This window comes from Atractosteus spatula, chromosome 3, assembly GCF_055471065.1.
Source record: "Atractosteus spatula isolate fAtrSpa1 chromosome 3, fAtrSpa1.hap1, whole genome shotgun sequence".
NCBI classification, from domain to species: Eukaryota; Metazoa; Chordata; class Actinopteri; order Semionotiformes; family Lepisosteidae; genus Atractosteus; species Atractosteus spatula.
The window spans coordinates 27317453-27338644 of NC_142708.1; the positions used below are offsets into that span (position 1 = coordinate 27317453).

Consider the following 21192-nt stretch of genomic DNA (forward strand, 5'->3'; position numbering starts at 1 on the left):
TGGCTAGGACAGTGAGGGAAAGCTAATCTGACTACAAAAGAAAACCCGAAACACACGGTCTTCGGCGTCTTCAACACCCTAGCTGACCTGCACTGACTACCCAAAACCATACAAGACAAATGGCACTCACCCGTACTAAACTAGTGTACTAATACAAAATCAACCAAGTGTGTAAGTGTACCCAACAACCTAAACTAACCTTATATACAAAAGTTCACACAAAAACACAAGTGAACCAGGAAGACAAATAAGGGAAAACAAGAGTAATAAACAGGAGCAGGGTACAAAAGAACACAAAAGTTGAGCATGTAACACTGGGGCAAGGTAATGACAAAACAAGGATGAACACATAAACAAACGAAAGTACAAAGAAACTAACAAAAAACCAACAAAACAACAAAGCCGAAGCTATACGAAAATACACACACACAAAGCAAAACAAACCAACAAACGAAGCCGAAGCAATAACCAGAAGCGAAGCGAAGCGATAACCAAACGGGACCGAAGTCAAACGAAAGGCCTTTTCTTTCTGAAAGCCTCCATGTTAAATAGTGAATAAAATGAGTTCTGATTGGCTGAAGGCTGACTGATGATGATGATGTCATACTGCGAGTGTGGTGTAATGGTGGGCCAATGGGGAAGGGAGAACAATCAAGGGTCCGCAGTGTGGACATAACAGAAAAACACACACAGAACACACACTGGGACGTAACAGGCAGCAATACCCCCAAACAAAGGTTTGAAGAAACAATTAGCAAATGTAGATTATTTGTAGTTTATGTCAAACCTCCAAATACAAGGATTATCTCCTGTGAAACGGTTCTATGTATACAGAAAAAGTTTTTGGGGGGACTTTTATGATAATTTTCAGGGAAATCAAACTAGGCTATGTAAACATGAGTTAAACACTCATGAAAAAAACAGGCATTCTCAGAAACATGAGAGACTCTAAATGTAAACAAAATTGGTAAACACAAAAAAGATATAAATCCACATTATGTAATGGACACTAATGTTACACATATGTAAACCAAACCAATAATGAACTGGCACAGTAATGTCACCTTGGAACAAATGCTGTTTGCTTAAAGTCACCAATTATGACAGTTGCTCTCAGTACATTAAGACAAGTCAATACAGATGCCTTAACAAGTGACAACCCATTCAATCACTGTAGCTTATCTGTCTGAGCTGCAAAAAACAGGAAATGGAAAAGCACTGCTCTTTGTGCCAGTCATATTTAAACTTTAATTTAAGCCTATCTTTAAGGTATGTCCTGCTAATATTTACTCCATGTCAACCCTGACATCTAAAATGCATCATAATTTATTTTATATTTGCTGAATCATGGGTACAGATGGTATTTTTAAGCAATATTCAAACATTTAACATAAACCCAAAGGCATTTCCAAAGCAATAGAAACAGGAGCCATTCACTGTATTTTATATATATTTTGATCTATTTTAACATGTACATAATATACATTTTTGCAAAAAACATTTTAAATAGTTTCTTGGACTATAGAGGCAATATCCTCTCCTCATCTTCTAATATAGCTACAAGTAATTGTTCTGCATGTGAACTGTAACTTGAGTACCTCTATAGTTGAAAGACCAGAGATTGTACCAGTCTCAAGTTGGGGTGGTGGGTTTGAAGAAAATAAAGGATTGCTCTGAGGGTTAAAGGTAACTAACCCCTTTACAGGGCTTTCACATTACAACCGAAACTTTTACAAATGTTTATATGAATTTATCCTTTGAGTAGAATAGCCCTGAAAATGCAATAGGAAATTTATTTCTTTCCTCAGTCCCCAAGCATAAAGATTGTATTGCATTTTTATTGTAGTGATGCCTAAAGAAGTTAAACTCCACATGTTGTAGAAACATGGCTGCTCGCTACTTTTTCTTCACCTAAATCAATGTATAACATATAAAAGCCACATAGATTAATCTTAAATGACCATGTTACTTTCCTAAATCAGAGCATAACCCAGATTCTACAACTAGCAGTTTTATTGAAAGAAGTGCTGACATTCATTACATTACAGGAGCCAATGGCACATTCGGCTGCGTTGATTCTGGAGGTACTACAGAGTCGCAAGTCCTATCTCTGTAGAGCAGTGAAATGAGAAGGCCTTCAGCACAAGGGCACCCACCTAAAGAAATCGATCATCAATTAGACAGAAGAGTCTGCTGCTGTGTCAGCAACCTCACATACAAGGAGAGTAGGAGTAGTTTTCCCTGCTCTGAATATCTGGCGAGGGCAATGTAGTTGCCATCAACATTTTTTTGCCTGCAAGGCGTAGAGCAAAATGGGTCTCAAGGCACCTCTGAACATGGGGAAAAAATCAATCAGAACAAAGAGCTGCCTAATCAATCAACTACTGTGTAAGTTATATTGGGCATGATATTTATCTAAAAATTACACAAGTACACTTCATGCACATGGACAGAAAGCTCAACATAATCCCATGGTCTATAATATTATTTTGAAAGGTCAATGTCACGGTTCATAACTAAAGGTTATTTAACTTTGGAATTTCCTCACCAATTTCACAACCTCTTTGTTATTTCTGCATTTTTCAAAAACTAGCATAAGGTAACTTGTAGATTGGTATATTCAGGGCTATCCTTTAACAAAATATCTTACAAGCACGCTAAACTCAACCCTTTCAAAGGTGGTTTGAGGTTGTTCCTAAGCATATTTGCTAAGTCATATGGATGTATTCAAATTTACATTTTGATTCTAAGCGATACAAAAAACATCAGAAATTCTTAATTTTGTCATTCTAATCTTTTTAATTAGATGTGCACTGCTCAGTTGAAACAATTACTGCTCCAGTTCATGAACACCAAGTATCACCGTAAAATCACTGCTGAAGTTACATAACAGCAATAAATGTCGACCTTCACATTGTTCTCCAGTGAGATATTTTTCCTATAAAAGAACACACTTAAAGATCTTAATCATAAGACTCACTTAGGGCTTAAGCTGGTAATACAACATATGACACTTCATCTTCGTCCCCGGGTACTCAATGTGATGTATAATGATGGAGGCTCTCACATAAGAATGCTGACCACAGCAAAAGATGTTAAAAGATAAAGTAAGAAAGCAAACCAGAAGGAAGGTCAAATGAAGAATGATCATTCAGTGTTACTTAAACAGAATTCTTTCAGTCCAAAGGCTATAATAAAAAATAACAGAAAACCAAGCATGTTTAATAATACTAATACAATCAAATTTAGTATTTAATTATTGCATAATGTGAACAATTTACCCGTGTTAGACAACAAGGTTTTGTCTAAGAAGAAGAGCAGGAGGGTGTGTACTTACAGTAGCAATCTAAAAACTATTTTATACTACTGACATGTCAACACTGCTGTGTATGATAAAGCATGAATCTATCAAGTGTAGTAAACAATTATCATAAATTGGTAAAATTCCTGTACTATGTGATGAAATTGAAATTAATTCCTCATGTGCCCTCCCTTCCTTCAACTGCCAATGTGAATTCCAACTGCAAATAGTATTGATGACTTCTAAGCAGCTTTTATTGTTATGAAATATTATAGCAAAGTATTATAGCAGAATGACTGTTATGGAGTGGAGTATTAGTAGCAAGGAAAGAATGGACAAAAATGTATTTTTCAGCTATGAAACACATAACGCCTATAAACTCTATTGTTATGAAATAATCACATAAAAGTATATAATACATTTTAGCTGTTATACTGCATAATATAATGTCTTCAGAAACAATGAATATGTTTCATTTGCACTTCTAATTAAAATGGCTTCTGCATCAGTAACGATATTTACTTAAGGCTTTTAGTTAAAAAAAGAGTCTGCTTAATGCCAAGGACACTAATAAGCCCTTGCAAAGATAGACTGCAGTAATGTACTGGTGTATAATTGGTATAGCACTATCTTTTTTACACTGATGTTAGCCACATTTCAAAAATCATTGCTCAACCTAAATCAAGGAAAATACAGTTACAGTGGTGCTAGAAAGTTTGTGAACCCTTTAGAATTTTCTGAATCTCTGCATAAATATGACCTAAAATGTGATCAGATCTTCATCCAAGTCATAAAAATAGATAAAGAGAACCCAATAAAACAAATAACACACAAAAAGATATACTTTTTCTTTCATTTATTGATCAAAATGATCCAACATTAAATCTCTTTGTCAGAAAAAGTATGTGAACCTCTAGGATTATCAGCTCAGTTAAGGGGATAATTAGAGTCGGGAATGTCAATCAATGGGATGACAATCAGGTGTGAGTTTGGGTGGCACTGCCCTATTTAAAAAACATTAACCTGAGTCTTCACTACCAAAGTCTGGAAAGTCTGGTATTCACCACACAGGTTTGTAAACGCATGCAATGCCTCAATCAAAGGAGATTTCTGAGGACCTCAGAAAAAGAGTTGTCGATGCTCATCAGGCTGGAAAAGGTTACAAAACAATTTCTAAAGACTTTGGGCTTCGCCAATCACTATCAAGCACCCCTTGACACTGTCAAGCAGATAGTGTACAAATGGAGAAAATTCAACACCATTGTTACTCTCCCCAGGAGTGGTCTTTCAACAAAAATCACTCCAAGAGCAAGGTGTATAATACTCCTTTGGAATGACCGAGTCAAAGTCCAGACCTAAATCCAATGGAAACGTTGTGGCAGGACCTGAAGAGGGGATTTCATGCAGGAAAGCCCACCAACATCACTGAGTTGTAGCAGTTCTATAAGGAGGAATGGGCCAAAATTCCTCCAAGCCGATGTGCGGGACTGATCAAGTTACCATAAACGTTTGGTTGAAGTCACTGCTGCTCAAGGGGGTCACATCAGTTACCGAAAACATAGGTTCACATAATTTTTCCCCACAAAGACATTTAATGTTGGATCATTTTGATCAATAAATGAATGAAAAGGTATATCCTTTTGTGTGTTATCTTTACTTTTATGACTTAGATGAAGATCTGATCACATTTTAGGTCAAATTTATGCAGAAATTCGAAAAAACGTACTAGCACCATTGTATAAAAGAAGGATAGATATTTACGTCTTGATTCAAAAAGGGGGTGAGGTGATAATCATACTTGAAACACATCTCATCTGAAGAATGACTACATTGTTGTTTATCTAAATATATACATAGAGGAACATAATAGCTCTATGTACTTCCATTCTTACAGCCAGGTAGATCTGCAGATTTCATGACAAAATGTGTACAACTGTGACAGTATTCCTGTGGAGCTATGGGTTGTAAACTTTAAAATAATGTCAACCCATTAATTCCCAGGCACCTGTTCCACTTTAGAGGTTTCACTCCAATTCCTTAGATGTAATCAATTCCACTCTTTCTCACTACCAGCTCTGTTAGTGTCTACCTACTTTCCGGTCTCATTCAATGACTCCACATAAGGGTTCAAGCTGAAAGTATTGAAAATAACCCCATCATTGTAAAGCTGAAGCACCTCATGGGTCTTAACTTAAAGTGACCCTTGGTGGGCTTATAAATGTGAATTTTTATGAGAATTATTTTTTTTTCATCCTGATAGCACTAGAATACCACAAACCAAGTCTGGATACAGTTGGCCTAACAGACTTGGAGCAGGAACAGTTCACATATTGGGTCACATCTGGTAATGCAATTCGTGATCCAGCTGGGCATACAACATATTTCAACAACTTGTAAGGTACAGTACAGATCGTAAGTATTTTTGAGCTTTTAGTTAAATATTTGAAATTATAAAGAGTATATAAAGAGAATAATGTGCAACTTTATGTGGCTGATGCAGTTCACTATTGGTTTAATGTTCTTTTAACTGTGTGTAATCAAAGTAGTTTAACGTTACTTAAGTAAATGTTCCTGTCTCTGTTTGTTCCCACAAATATTGATATTCAAGCCATACTTCACCAAAGTGATATGACAAATTGACCATTTGTCAATTATTATAAATTGGTAAAACAGCCTTAGAAACAACTCAGGGATAAAGTGTAAGAGAGGCATGGATCAGGAAAAGATTCCTTATCCCTGTGAGTACAGAGAAGTCCATTATTAAGTGGAAAGTGCATCATATCTCCAGGACATTATCTACCTCAAGCTGCCCTTTTAAAACTGAACAGCCAGGCAAGCAGAAACTTGGTTAGGGACGCAATTATGACTTAGACAACTTTGCACATCTTTCAGAGATGGGAGTTGCTGTTCATACTTTGATGACATCCCAGTCCCTACATTAAACTAGCTCGTATGGGTGCCAAGCAAGCAAAAGGACTTCATCGAAAAAGATTAATCTCATATGAGGTATACTGCTGATATAGCAGGCAGTCTAATGGTCAAATGAGGACAAATGTAACTTTTGGGACTTAATCCAAAGCATTGTGTTTGGGGCAAGCTCTTTACAGCATATCACCCAGTCAACCCCACCCCACTTGTCACGCATAATAGTAGTAACATCATGTTATGGGGATATTTCTCAGCAGGGAATGACAAATGCATCAGTATTGATGCATAAAAGGATGGTGCAAAGTAAAGGGAAAATCGTAGAGGAAAATCTATTTGAATCAATTGGGAACCTAACACTGGGTCAAAAATTCACACCTCTACAGGACAATGACTTGAAGTACAAGACCAAAAACAACACTGAAGTGCTCCCAAAAAAAGAATGCGAGTACCCTTGGGTGGCCAAAATCTTTAATTCAATAGAAAATATAAGGTCAGGCTTGATTATAGTCCATCAACTATCCACAGCAAATTTATTATAACTAGCACAAGTTTGCCGTTCCACTACACAAAGCAGGTAGAGACTTGTTAAAAAGAAACTGACAACAGTAACAGTCGACACAGGTGCTTCTACCAAGCATCGACATAGGGGGGTATAACACTTAAGCAATTAAGTAAATTTAATCAATTTCACCTTATCACGTTTTATGCAAGTTTTAATTAATAAAATTCAACCTTCAACATTCAGCCATCTTCAGCTATAATATTTTCAGATTAATCATTACCTATTTGAATAAAAAAAGTCATTTGAAAAGATATACTGTATACTTGCCATTAAGCAAAATACAGTACGATATTATTTCCAGGAGTGGAATATTTTTGTAAAGCACCTAATGAAGAGAAAACTCAGGCAATTAAAAGGTTAATTGAAATATAAAAATACTGAGAGTTAAGACCAATATCATAATGGTTCATAATATCCTCACCACTGAAATATTCTCCTGAAGTAGACATAGTGGGGATAATAAAAAAAACAAAGATTATTGGATTCTCACTAGTAATAGAATGTGAAATAATATAATGTCTTGCAATCATTAAACCATAATAGCATGAATGAAGGGATACAATGATCATCCTACTTAAAATCAATTAATCAGGATCATTAAACTGCAATATTGTTTCAACTTCAAGTCAATTAGAATAATTACATAATTATAAGTAATTGTGTACACAATAACTGAATTTACATACATTAAAAAGGTATATATAAAATTAGGTTTATACAACTTTTATATAATTTTAATAGATGTAAAAACTGAATAAATATGTGGATGAGAATAGCTCTTTAATGCAATCTAATCTTTATTCTTAATTTGAACTACTTTAAACAGATTTTTTTTCTATTTTCTACTTCTATAAATATAAAGTTTTCTATTTTCAATTAAGATGGCTCCCTTTCAACCAGAATTACTGCTTCTTAGACTATTTGTGTCCTAATTTAAAAAAGTATGTGACGTCACCTCTCTTTTAGATACTTTTTACATATTACAATTTTAAATGTAATAGAAATGTAACTTGCAAACTACACAAGCCTGACAAATTTAACTTGTAAATATTAAATGGATAATTCCAGTAATGGAAAAAATATGTAAAGTGGAGAAGTAGTTTACAGTGAGGCTCAAATAGTGGAGTGGTCATTGAACACAGCCAGTGCACAAATGTTGAGATTTTAATTCTTCAGCATATCCACTTATCAGTTATTTCTGACCTGGGAGCTGTGAAGTATGTTACACTAGCTATTCCAGTGGGTAATATGGGTTTAAATTGCTCTTAACCCCGGTATCCAGTTTTGCCTTTTGGTAAAAAAAAACAAAACATGCTTCCATGCTTAAGTATTTTTAAGTATAATTTCCATCATACAGTCAGCATGATAAGTGCACTGTATTCGCTAGTTTTCTTCTTTTAATCTTCTCAGTGCTGCTTCTGCTGGCAAATATTACAGCTTCAAAAACTGTAATGAACTGAAACGTGATTCCTCTCATCAGGAACTGGTCATTCAAACGGCATGCATTTCACAGCAGAATTAGATGGGATTATCTCCAGGTACTGTATTTCAGTAAAAAAAAAAGTGAGCTTCATCTCTTTTCTGCTGAGTGAGACTGAATAAATTGAGTTTGTAATTCTGAACATCAGGACTGCCACTGAAGGTGTAATTATCTAACATCCATTCTCTAAACCACTTTCTCCAGTACATGGGGGTGTCGAAGCCTAACCCAGCAAGCAACAGGCATCGCAGGGCACACACAGACAGAAAAACATGTCCACTCACACCAAAGTCATTTTTGTTTGCAGAAGCCAGTTAACGTACCATTATGTTTTTGGAGTGCGGGAGGAAACCAGAGCACCCAGTCAAATATCCACAACAACACGGGAGAACATATAAACTCCACACAGACAGAACCCAAGAAATTGAGCCCCAGCACTGCGAGGCAGCAATGCTAAACATTACGTGGTGCCCAGTGTAAACAATCCAGTCGGAAAAGAACTATGTATGGTAAAGTATTGAAGTGGGGAGAATCCTAATAGTAACTTGTGATCGTTGTGAGACAACAGCAAAAAAAACAGAAAATAAGTCAAGTAGATTCACTCATCTATAATTGAATGATTGACACCGAAAATGTGCACCACAAAAATGTACTCAATCTTTTTTAATATTTAGGTTACAACTATCCCAGTTCTTAGCTGAGATCTCTATAATATTGCAGCACATGGTGACTTTTAAATACTCGAATACACTGGTGTGCAGATTCCTTTAACAATTTACATTAAATCCCTTAATAATTTACATTGGGAGGCTGAGCCAAAACAAGTTGAGAACTGGAACTGGAGTGCAGGTTGTACTTTTAGAGATCAGAGGAATTCTGGCATGAACGCATTTCTGCTCACAGCTCGAGAGTCCACTGAGGGGATAACACTTTGTGGCGACAGGGAAACCAGCAGTTTTAACCTGGTTGTCCTCATTTTTCCTCCAGACCTGAGAGGGTCAGACACTGCAGCCCCAGGGAGTCTCCCTGCCAAATGTCTGGTGGGGGAACAGCAACCAGTATACCACACTGGTATATACCACCACACTGATTCCAGTGACAAGCTGATGGTTTGGAGATAAAGGTCTGAGATCACTAGGTAGCCTGGATATATCAGTATGTTAGCCAGGAACAAAACATCAAAACTCATGAATGGCAGTTATAATTAAACTCCTAGAAAATATGGTTAGCGCTCACTGCTTACATTTACTGGTTTGAAAATTAAATCACACAAGAAGCACCTTCACATTGCAACAGCAATGAGAAAATGACAACTATACAGTTTATTCAATAGTTAATATTGGAGCCAAAATATCACTAAACGGCAAGCAGATGAATCTTACAGAATTGTAATTTACTGTATGTTTCTTACTGGGTGTTAAGAATAAATTCCATGAATATGGAAAATACAAATTATGTTGAATGCATTTCATAGTTTATTATACACAGTGCACACCGAGATTTAAATAAACCCATTAAACTGAATTTACAACATAATTTAAAAAATCTAATTAAAAAGATAACATAACTGAAAACTCTGTAACAATGCTTAAAAACAGATGCTTGTTTACAATAAAATGGCTTTAATGCCATTGTGTCGAAATTGGCTTTAAGGTGATCCAACTGCAGAATTCTAAATGGATCTTTATGTGCGTTAACCACTTCTCTTTGAAAGAGGTATCTGCATTCCACACTCATTCAGATTGTGATGAATCACATGTTATTGAGAGACTGACAGCCACACTTGCTCTGGGACCTTACAAGTCTTGAGTCATACAGGGCACTTTGTCTCTGTTGCCAATCAACTTAAAGTCTTCTGCATCTATATGTTAATGCTATTCAAGTCAGGGAACTATATAATCATGCCTTTCAGAATGTTGTCCTTGCGTATCATTTTAACAGGTCTGGCAATGAGCTTGTAATCTATAGACATCATTGCCACTGTTTTTTTTATTTTAATTTACATGTCCATTCCATTATATATAGCATGCCTTTCATTATATATATAGTAATCCATCACCAGCCTTGACATTGACTTTGTTCCACTCTATCTTAAAGTAATTGTTTAAAATTTAGCATAAATATATAAGAACACATTATTTGAAGATAGGTAATCACATGGAGGTCCAACAAAAATTGGCTGTACTATTAAGTATTTCTGGAAGCAACATCATCAAATTCTTCACCATGTACACTTCTGGATTCTGTTTGCAAATATGAAAAAAAAACATTTTAGCTAAGAAAACATTTGTTGGGATAGCAACAAATCTGAGCACCTACAGTGGATACATTAGAGATCATTCAAACATAATCATGCTACTTTTAATGACTCATGTGAATAATAGCACAAGGACTGTGTACCAGTTGATTTACCTTTGTTTGGTTCAATATTACTCTGACTGATTTTTATACTGGTGAAAACACAGCTCCAAGAGTATTTCAGACACCAAAGGAAGACATTTTAAAACCAGCTTTTATAGTATTACAGGCTGTACAATTCTAAATTAACTTAAAATCATATTTTTTTTACAATATGATGTTAAAATTGTTACTTCAGAAACGATTTATATCCTTCAAGACCTAGGATAGCAAACTTTTTATTAAGCTTAACCAAAAAAATTATTCTAACACATTGGGAGTTTAACCTAAAAATGCTCAACTACTCTATCCTTAGAACCAGTTCTGTTGTGTCTAATATTTTAATAATGTCTAGAACTATCCCAACAGACAGGAGTTCATTCACTGTATTACAAGCAATGACGGAATAAATTCAGACTGCCTGAAGATAATTAAGACTGTCACGAAATCTTTCAGAATGACAGCCAGACCTTTCCCTTTGCTCTGAAATCAAATTTAATATCCACAAATTTCCACAAAATTATGTACCATTTATTCTATGTTCACTACCGCAAACAGCAAAAACCATACTTTTCACAGATTTAGTTTTGAGGCTTACAATATGACTGATTTCTCCAGAGTGCTTTTACTTTTCAGAAAACAGATGGTGTATTTCAGAAAACAGAAAAAATAATTCACTTTTCTTGCACAAGGTTACAATTGTGTAAGATAATGGATGGGCAAGATCTCCTAAGACGCACCTGGAGGAAAGTTTAATTTCTTATTACAGCTAATGAAATTCTCATACTCATTACACACGTTGATAATTTAAAAATATGTGAGCCGAATGCAATGTGATATTTATTCCCTGTCTTTTAACTTCGAACATGAAATAAGCCACTGAAACCAGGAGGAAGTCAGCTAGTGAATTATGGTCATGAATATTACTTTTGCTGTGCTTCAGAGAAGATGACCTAAAAATGCTAAAATAAAACTCACGTAATTGCTTTAACAGAGTGCAAAAGATAAACCACAAAGACGACAATCAGTTCAGAATCAATCTTAATTTTACATACTATTTTACAGCATTTGCAAGATATATTACTTCTAAAATGACTGAATACCATGCTTCATTAACATAAGTATTTCAAAGTTGGCTAATGAAAATGAGATTTTAATTAAAAGATTTACCACCACAAAACACAGGAAAAAAAAATCTTTTTTCTTCAAACTTATTACAGGCACATAAAAGAGGTGAGTTCTGGGGTGATATTTGATGCAAAAGTAGAAACACTAAGTCACAACTACAGGTACAGGGCTAAGTGCAGTTTTATTGCTTATTCTACTGATGTTTAATTGGAGTGTTTAGTTTATAATAGAGTAAAGAAAAATGCCTCAACACCTAAATTTGCATAGCAGCACACCCTTTACCTATCATTTCAGGTAAAGCTCCTAAAGATCGCTACAGGGACTTTAGTAGGACCACTTCATTCTGCAACACACTCTACAGATTGATGTTCACAATGCATTGTTACCAAAAGATGAATTTGAGAATTCCTGTAATTTGGACCATTTCATCATATCTCAAACTTGAAATGAATGCATTTGAGATCTCCAGCTGTTTCCAGATATACCATAAAAAAAAGAAATGTTTGCTCCTCTAGCTCCATTTGCCATATTTTCATCAACTGTTTTTGACAACGATTTTATTAAAATTAATATTTTCCTGTACAAAAACAACAGAATGCATAAAAGATGGGTTCTACAACCAGAAGCTAGAAAGAACCTTTTTTTTGGAGCTATCAGTTTGTGCCCGTGCATGCCCACCATGAAAGTACAGAGATATAATTCTTCATCAACAGTAACATGGTTTTACTTTTCAAGATGACAGCTTGTTTCCATGCAATGCTGTGCATTTCTTCCATTCTGGTTTTGTAATACAGTATTGTCTCAACATCTGCGAATTTAACATTCGCAAATTCATTTATATGCAATTCGGTTTGGCCAACAGGGTCTTGTATGGAAGAAAAGCAGAACAACTTTCAATCTTCCCACTGTGGTTAAGGATCTGCACCTGTGGTTGGAAGGTTGCCGGTTCAAATCCCGCAGCCGGCAGAGGAATCCTACTCTGTTGGGCTCCTAAGCAAGGCCCTTAACCCCAACTACTCCAGGGGCACCGTATAAATGGTTGACCCTGCGCTCTGACCCCAAGCTTCTCTCCCTGTCTGTGTGTCGCATGGAGAGCAAGCTGGGGCATGCAAATAGACAAATTCCTAATGCAAGAAATTGTATATGGCTAATAAAGTGATCTTATCTGCTGAACAACAGATTAGGAATGTAAAACGAATCCAGCTATTGAGAGAGCCTCTCTCTGCCCCCTGCCTACGTACCCACTACCCAGCATCTGCATCTGAACATGGTCTTATTTCTGGATTGCAACAAAGTTGCAGGAATGACAGCCTGTGCCGACTTTACTGGCTCACAAACATATTTATTGCCCTTCACAATGGAGCATGGTAGTCAGGGTAATAGCTGTAAAGGTGCCGAGAGAAATTGCAAAGTTTCCGCTGAACGGAGAGGAGAGATTCACGGTGTTAATTTAAGTTGATTACTATAAGGTTTTGGATTACTGTTGTTTGTTTTAGTTGATCAATGTTAATTTAATTAACTTAATGCCAATACATCAGCAATTTAATCATCCTATGCGGGGGTGGGGGGGGGTAATCATACATTATGTAACAATAGAGTGGAGATGGTTCTCTCGCAACCCTCGCAAATGTTAAAAACCTATTGCATAAAGCAGATGTGTAATGTTCCAACTGGTTATCACTTATACTGAAAATGGCAAGGACCTTGAACTGGTGAACATGAAGGCAGAGAAGCCAAGACATGAAACGTATACCCAGGCTGTACATACTGAAAGATCATTCAGCCCAGTTTGTCTCATTTTAAATTCACCAACACCTTCTTCCCCTTCCTCATTTACTTTACTGGACACTCCACTCAAAGCGCTTTACAGGTAATGGGGACTCCCCTCCACCACCAATATGCAGCATTTATTTTACCATCACTGTCTGCTCCACCACACTTTTAAAGCTAAAAGTACTGTATGATTTGCTGGTGGATATGAATCCAATTTGCATTGAAAACTGTAGAATTTCTGCTGGGATACAGAAGTCAAGAATCATTAAATTGTTTCCCATTTTACTGAAATTAATGAATTGGGAAAACTTCACACAAAAAAAAACTTTTTTTCCCCCCTTAAAATGAAGGAAAATGGAAGTTGCTTAGTTTGTAGACGTGCTGTGACATGGCTTAAAACATACAACTGGCTATTCCACAATCGATGGGTTAACAGAAAAATAATTGGTGATTAAAAAAAAGGAAAATTATTTCCTAAGGTTATTTTGCAAAGAATAAGAACGCATTTTAAAAGTGTAATCTTGGAAATTTTAGATGAAGAAATATATACTTTTTTAAAACCAGAACACCTGCATACAAATGCATCCCTTTGATATCAGAAATAATGCAGGTCCTTTCATCTATAAGAGTGAGACAATAGTGGTCTGTTCTTGAGTGGGAGGAAATGTCACTTGTTTTTTCCATGGCAAGGAGGACTCGGAGAGCAACATGGTGTTCTGCAGAATGTTTTTTGGAATCTCACGCAGGTGTATGAGCTGAATATGAATGATTTTGATCCTGAATATGATCATATTCGTTTAACTGTATCCCTTTCACAATGATTGGAAAAATAGCCATCGTACTGAATCAAAACATTGTCATTTGCCAAACATAAGCAGCTGAAAAACCTGAAAATGGACTGCCAGGCACTTTGTTCACAAAAGTTCACAAAACTATAAAATCAGCCACTCGCAGAATCTAGCGCATTCATGACAAAAGCAACACACATGTCAAACGACCAGATACAACATCCCTGTTAATATGACTTGTTCATTAATACATATGGCATAAGTAAAAAGGGAGATCACTGCTTTCTCAAAGATACAAAGACATTAGAAATTATTGTATCAAAGTGAAGAAAAAAAACTGATATAGTTCCCAGCACACACTCCTCTATACACAATAGGCTGTCCTTAAATTGATTGGTGTGTATCGATGCATTAAGGAAGGAACTGTTGATACTTTACCTATGGTGATTAACTTGTAGCTCAGCCAGTAACTGGTTCTTGAACCACTGATCAAAGTCCACATTGTCGAACAATTCATAAGCTGCGAGTCCCACTGCATTGTAAACTTGAAGGGAAAAAAGGGAAAAAACAAAATCACACTCATGGTCTTTGTCTATTTCTCAAATACCAAAGCTCTATATTTAAACACATAATCAATAAGCTTATATAGGCCCTTAGTGGCTAATACAGTTAACAGAGCAGATAAACAGTTAAATGTCTCTCACAAACTGATTTCAGATGGTCCCTTAGCCCATATCTCCAGGGACTAATAAAAGGGCAGTGACTCAATTGAACTTAAGCTAGTTCACTGTACAATTTTAACATAACCTAAAAACCTGTTTGACTTTTCATTGCATCCCCACAGTGTCTACCAAAACTCCATTAACAGTCATTCATATTGGAAGACACACCACTGAGCCATGGCATATAATTTGAGAAAACACTGATCTAATTTAGATTCCTGAGCCTGAATTCTCTTGTTGACATATAGTGCTACTCCTCCATCTTTAAGATCCCTGTTAGCCATGTTTCTTTGATTCCATCATATGTGCATGCTAATGCAGTATGTGTTTTTTTTTATTCTAACACTTCTGTCTTTAAGGTATAAGCATTTACTTACTTGATTCTTTTACACTTTTTCAATATATTCCCTATTTATCTCATTGGATGTATTTTATTTAGATTCCCCCTTCTATTTTTTTAAATGTTATTTCTCAGTGAATTAATGCCCAAACCAACAGGTGCCCACATCACTGATGTAGCCCATCATATTTGTAATGATAGCCTTTGTCAAACGAGTAGGTATTCCAACAGCAGAAAAAGCTGAAGATTCCTTGACATGACATGTTCTCAGCTGTGTATTGTTCTGACAGATTAATGTTTGTAGCTGTTCGTCTTTGCATGTTATAGTCAGAATCACTAAGAATATTACTGACTTGGTTATACTTTTTGCATTTATTTCACTTGCGAAATGTATTGCTTAAGCTAAATTAATTTGTCTGAGCATGAACAACTGGGACTTCAATTGCATTTGCTAGGAGCCTGTATACTCTTTGGATTATGTGAACTTCTCCACTTCTAATTGTTATTAGAACAGGGTTTACTGAGGATGCTTGATAGACATCTAATTTTCAGCATTTTTCAAAAAGGAGTCAACATCAACAAGTTACTAACACTGACTGTAGTGGTTGTGACTGTTATGTGATCACGGTGTCCTGGGAACGTGCACCTTCTTCATGATAAAGCCTGTTGAAATCTGATGAAATATCACAGGCAATTTACCAGAAACATAAACTGATGCTGTGAGGTAAGACATGCACCCCCCAATAGATTATATCTTATTAACCCACAGTCCTGGGTTAACCTCATCCTGCACATTTGTCACAGCCAAACAGTCATGGAACTTGGGGCCTGAACAAGAGTTTTCTAGGCTATAGGGTCTGACCTGGCTCTTCTTTCACAAGACATTTTCCATCTCTGGTGCAGAGCTGGCAGTAAGAGCACATCTGGACCACCACCTTACACACCTCCAAGTGCCAAACAAGAGTTAAGCTAAGAGCAACAGGCCAAATAGTGGGAGACTTTCTGTGGGTAACTTCAGAAAACTTTGAAGTCCCAGTGAGGGATGCAACTGTAAAAGTCTCATCTTAAACTGCACCAACCCTTAGTTACATTTCTTTTTATCCTTTTCACAAATGCTGTTTCAAGTTAGAATGGAGCATTCATGTACATCAGCTCAGCTGTTCAAAGGGTTGAAACATGAAACACTTTCCATGCTCATTTCTTTTTCTTCAACACTATGGAACTGCTTTTAGCAAGCTTCCATCCAGAAGCGGTTTGTAAAACTGATCCCCTGATCTTGAGGTGGAGGTTTTTACCTGACAGTGAATGAGTTATGGACAATAATCATGTACTAAAATCACTTTAAAAGATCTCCTCTGCACTTCACCTCAAGGAAATAGCTCAAGTTAAGGATTAGAGTGGAGACTGACAATTTTAAGTTCTCTCTGCTGTAAATTAGCTTCATAAGACACAGCTGAAATTTTACAGACTCACTCAATATAACATGAAATACTGTTCAATTGGTTTGTTTTGCTGAATTTTATTAATATAATATTCTTATTTAAATAAGAAACTGTGATGGCAAGTAGGTTTTTATATCACAGAAATAATATATGGACATTTTAACAAGCATGAGGAATTTCCTTCACATTTCTTCTCAATATTGCTGGACCAGTAAGGTATATAAAAGCTTTTAATGATGCCCCAACAGACATGAGCCAGTAGGTTGAAACGTGCATCTAACACTACACACACTCTTGAAATAAATTATTTCCCACCTGCCACGAGCTGCATTTCTCATCTGGTTCCCAAGTTTTACTAAGAAATTTTATTTTATTGACCAAACTCATTATGGAAATACCAGTAAGTATATTTTTACAGAATGGTGAGTTGTATTTTTTCCTCCAGGACAGGTGGGTTTTCTCCAAAATATTTTTTCCTATTTAAAAAACAATGTTTTTATTGCACTAAGTGTAATTGCAGATAAACTGGGGGGGGAAACAAGTTGTTTTTGTGAGTTTAACATTAATATGTATGTAGGTAATTTACAGTTAAATTTCATTTTAGGGATGAAATTTAGTCTAAATTCCCTATGTCCATAATAAAGAAAGGCAAATATAGAAAATCATACCAGCATCCTTGATCAGCAGGCGAACAGAATCTTCCACATTTGTTGGGCCTGCAGTAAAAGGTACATTACAATATTTTAAAACGTGTTACAAAACACTACAATGTAAACATACAGTGCCTTTCAAAAGTATTCACTCCCCTTGGACATTTTATTGTGTTACAGCATGGAAACATTATGAATATAACTGTGAATGTTTTCCACTCAGCAACACAAAGTACTCTATAATGTCAAAGTGGAAAAAAAAATCCAGACATTTTACTAAGTTAATTAAAAATAAAAAACAGAAAATAATTGAATGCATAAGTATTCACCCCAGTCAGAGTTAATACTTGGTAGGACCATCTTTGGCAGCAATTACAGCTGTGAGTCTCTTTGGATAAATCTCTTTCAGCATTGCACATCTTGACACTGGAATGTTTGCCCAGTCTTCTTGGCAAAATTGCTTCAGCTCCATCAAGTTGGATGGGGGCCGTTTGTGAACAGCAATTTTTACTGCAAGTCATTCCACAGATGCTTATTTGGATTGAGGTCTGGGCTTTGACTGGGCCACTCCAGGACATTAACCTTTTTGGTTTTAAGTCAGCTCCCAAACACAGGTGTATTTATTCTGAAATCTTGCGAAACACCTCAATTGCACAAAGGTGGACTCCAGTCAAGTAATTATGTGACTCGCAGACGACAGTTGGTTACTTCAGAGGTAATTTATGTGTGTCAAAGCAAGGGGGTGAATACTCATGCATTCAATTATTTTCTGTTTTTTACTTTAAATTTAATACAATATCTGGATTTTTTCTCCACTTTGACATTATAAAGCACTTTGTGCTACATCACGATTCCACGCTATAACACAATAAAATGTGAAAAAGTTCAAGAGGGGTGAATACTTTTGCAAGGCACTGTACATGACAGTGCATGGAATTTTGAAATATTTTATCAAAAGTAGGTAAGCTAGAGTGTAAATGCACAAACAATTACACTGGGGTCAACAGCAACATTATACATTATTGACAAATGCAACTAAAATATTTTGTTTTACACTTATACATCACACTATGTCAGTGTGATTCTCACCAATTCCTCAATACTACTGGAAATTTAATCCATTTCCTAATTACTTTTGGGATTTCAGTTGCAACTGCAAATGTATTTCAGAAATGACTACTCAAACCGATACTCATGCACGTTCTAGAAATGTAAAGTGGGATATTATCTTTCTTAAGCTAAATTGCCAAGTGTCCTTTCTTATTAAATTCTCTGAAGTTACTCCTCAATTGTTCCTAAACGTTCATTTAATCACCTGAAATAATCCAATCTTAACATGCCTTTAATCCTGACAAAAGAAACGATTTAATTTAGATAAACGCCAAGACTTCTTTCAAAATGAAAGATTAAGTCTCCTCATTCGGCTAGACAATAATATTTTTGACTGTAATTCCTGTCAAAAATATGTGCTTTCTGTTTACGATGGCTCCACATTAGGTTTCTTTAATATGTTTTTGTTCCTGATATCTTTATATTAGACATTAAAAAACAATGGGAAATCTAGCACTTAAAACACTAATACAACTACAGTCTCATTCTATGACAGCTCTAGGGTTTCATGTTTTAATGGACAGTTTTTTGAGTAAATTCCCTGAAGAATGTAACAAACTGTTCTCTAGCAAAAATGTTTCACCATAGATAGATACAGCACCATAGCAAATGAGGAGCTGTATTTAGATTTCCAGAAGAGGTATTTTGATAATGTTTGGTATTGATAAAGTCCCCATAAAAGTTATATTCTCGAAATGCAGGCAGAAGGCATTCCAAGAAATGCATGTCTTTGGATTGAGAACAGGTCCATGGATTCAAAAACAGCACAAAAACATTATTAAAGCCTATAAAAGCTACTTATGAAAAGAGGGACGTGACATATAACCCTTGCTGGGTGAAAAAGATACAGGGAAAGCACCCTGGCCTTAAGAAGAGATCTACTATCCTTGAGGGATGGAGGGAGATCTCTGACAGGGGGTTAAATCTGAAGGACATCACTTACCATAACCTCATCTATTATAGGAGTAAATCCCCTTGGTTGATGATTACTTGGTACAGTATTTCTGTCTTTTCTATGTATGAACTCTACATTAGCAATTTTCCAGGCACTAGGTATTACCCTGTACTGACTGACTGAGACTATTGGAAGAGTTTTATTAATAGCCTACAGTTTGAACAAAATCTCCTGTGTCCTTAAAAACAATAACTAGAATACCATCAGGCCCAAGAGATGTTTAATTGAATTGCTTGAAAAGGTGGTCTTGGCTTGAAAGAGGAGGACTCTAGTACAGATCCCACTCAATATCAAACAGCGTGAAAGCAAGAAAATGAAACCAAACCCAATGGCAAAAGCATGATCTTGAATAGAAGCACTAATCTTAGTGCAAGGTTTCTACAATATAAAATCTAATTGCACATGAGTATCTATACTGTAAGTTAATCTGATGTTCCCTTTAAAGGTTATAGGCACATTAAGCAATCAGTTTTTTTCCAGCAATTGGGCTGTATTCAGAAAATGAGGTCGATTACATGATCCAGTCATGAATGACAAAGCATTTAATGTGTTCACTGAATCTAGCTAATTTCCGAGACACATCAGACCAATGGCTCTTCAATGCATGTCTAATTAGAGACATATTTCACACAAACTATTTCTTTCACTAAAACAAAATGATTTTTGTGCTATAGGTGGCTTTCTTTTGCAACAGTGGAAATATTTCTCTTGCTTCCTTTTCCAATAACACAACATTCTGTATTGTAATAATCTTATGGTTTTCTACTTGTATTCATTATTCTCAATTCAATAATTAAATTTTCATGTGCACAGCTAAAAAAAATAATAATGAATACTCATTGCTGCCAACCGAATGTGGATTTTTTAAAGTTCATGATCACAATGAAGGGCTGAAGTGCCAAACTCAGAACTCCCAGGATGCAACGTTTGTTGCAGAATCAGGATTTGAGCTGAATAACAAGGAAAGCCCTTGTTAAAAGGCTTTCAGGTCTTTACACTGTACTGTAACCAGGAGCGCTCACATAATTCAAGATTCTGCCATCAAGGTCTGGCAGGACAAACTACAACGATTTAACAATTTATAAACCATGTCTTCTAATTATTTAAAGCACTTATCTAAATGGACATATATTTCCTATGACTACATTGAAATGGCAAAGTGATATTCTTTATTGAAGATTTAACCTTTTCAAACTGCCTGTAAAGGAACTAATGAGCACTTTTTAATGCATTTTCTAACATTACATGCATGGGTTTATCAAATTAAAACCAATTAATTCTCACAGACCACCAATTTTGTCAAGATATAAAATGTCTATCTTGTCATATTTGGGGAAAAAAGATAAAACCTCCAAAATTAAGAAATTACAGTTGACAAATGAACTATGTTGACTGCATAAGGATTCAGAGCCACAAAATCTATTTGGTAGAAGCACATCTGGCAGCAATTACAACCGCGTGCTTTTTATTGGAAAATCTCTTCCAACATTGATGCACTGTTTGCCCATTCTTCTTGGCAGATTTGTTCAAACTCTCTCAAGTTGCTTGAGGACTTATGTACAGCACCTTTAAAATATTTCCACAGATTTTTAATACGTTGAGATTCTGAATGTTCA

General features: G+C 35.8%; 1 protein-coding gene across 1 annotated transcript in view; it reads right to left on the reverse strand.

Moving 5' to 3' along the window:
* ipo11 (importin 11) overlaps window positions 1-21192 on the reverse strand; it is a 269401-nt gene that overhangs the window by 175728 nt on the left and 72481 nt on the right. Inside the window, exons 14-15 of the mRNA XM_088911299.1 lie at window positions 17530-17577; window positions 14796-14901 (exon numbers count right to left, since the gene is read on the reverse strand). Of these exons, the coding sequence (XP_088767425.1) occupies window positions 14796-14901; window positions 17530-17577 (154 nt within the window). The remainder of the gene's footprint in view (window positions 1-14795; window positions 14902-17529; window positions 17578-21192) is intronic.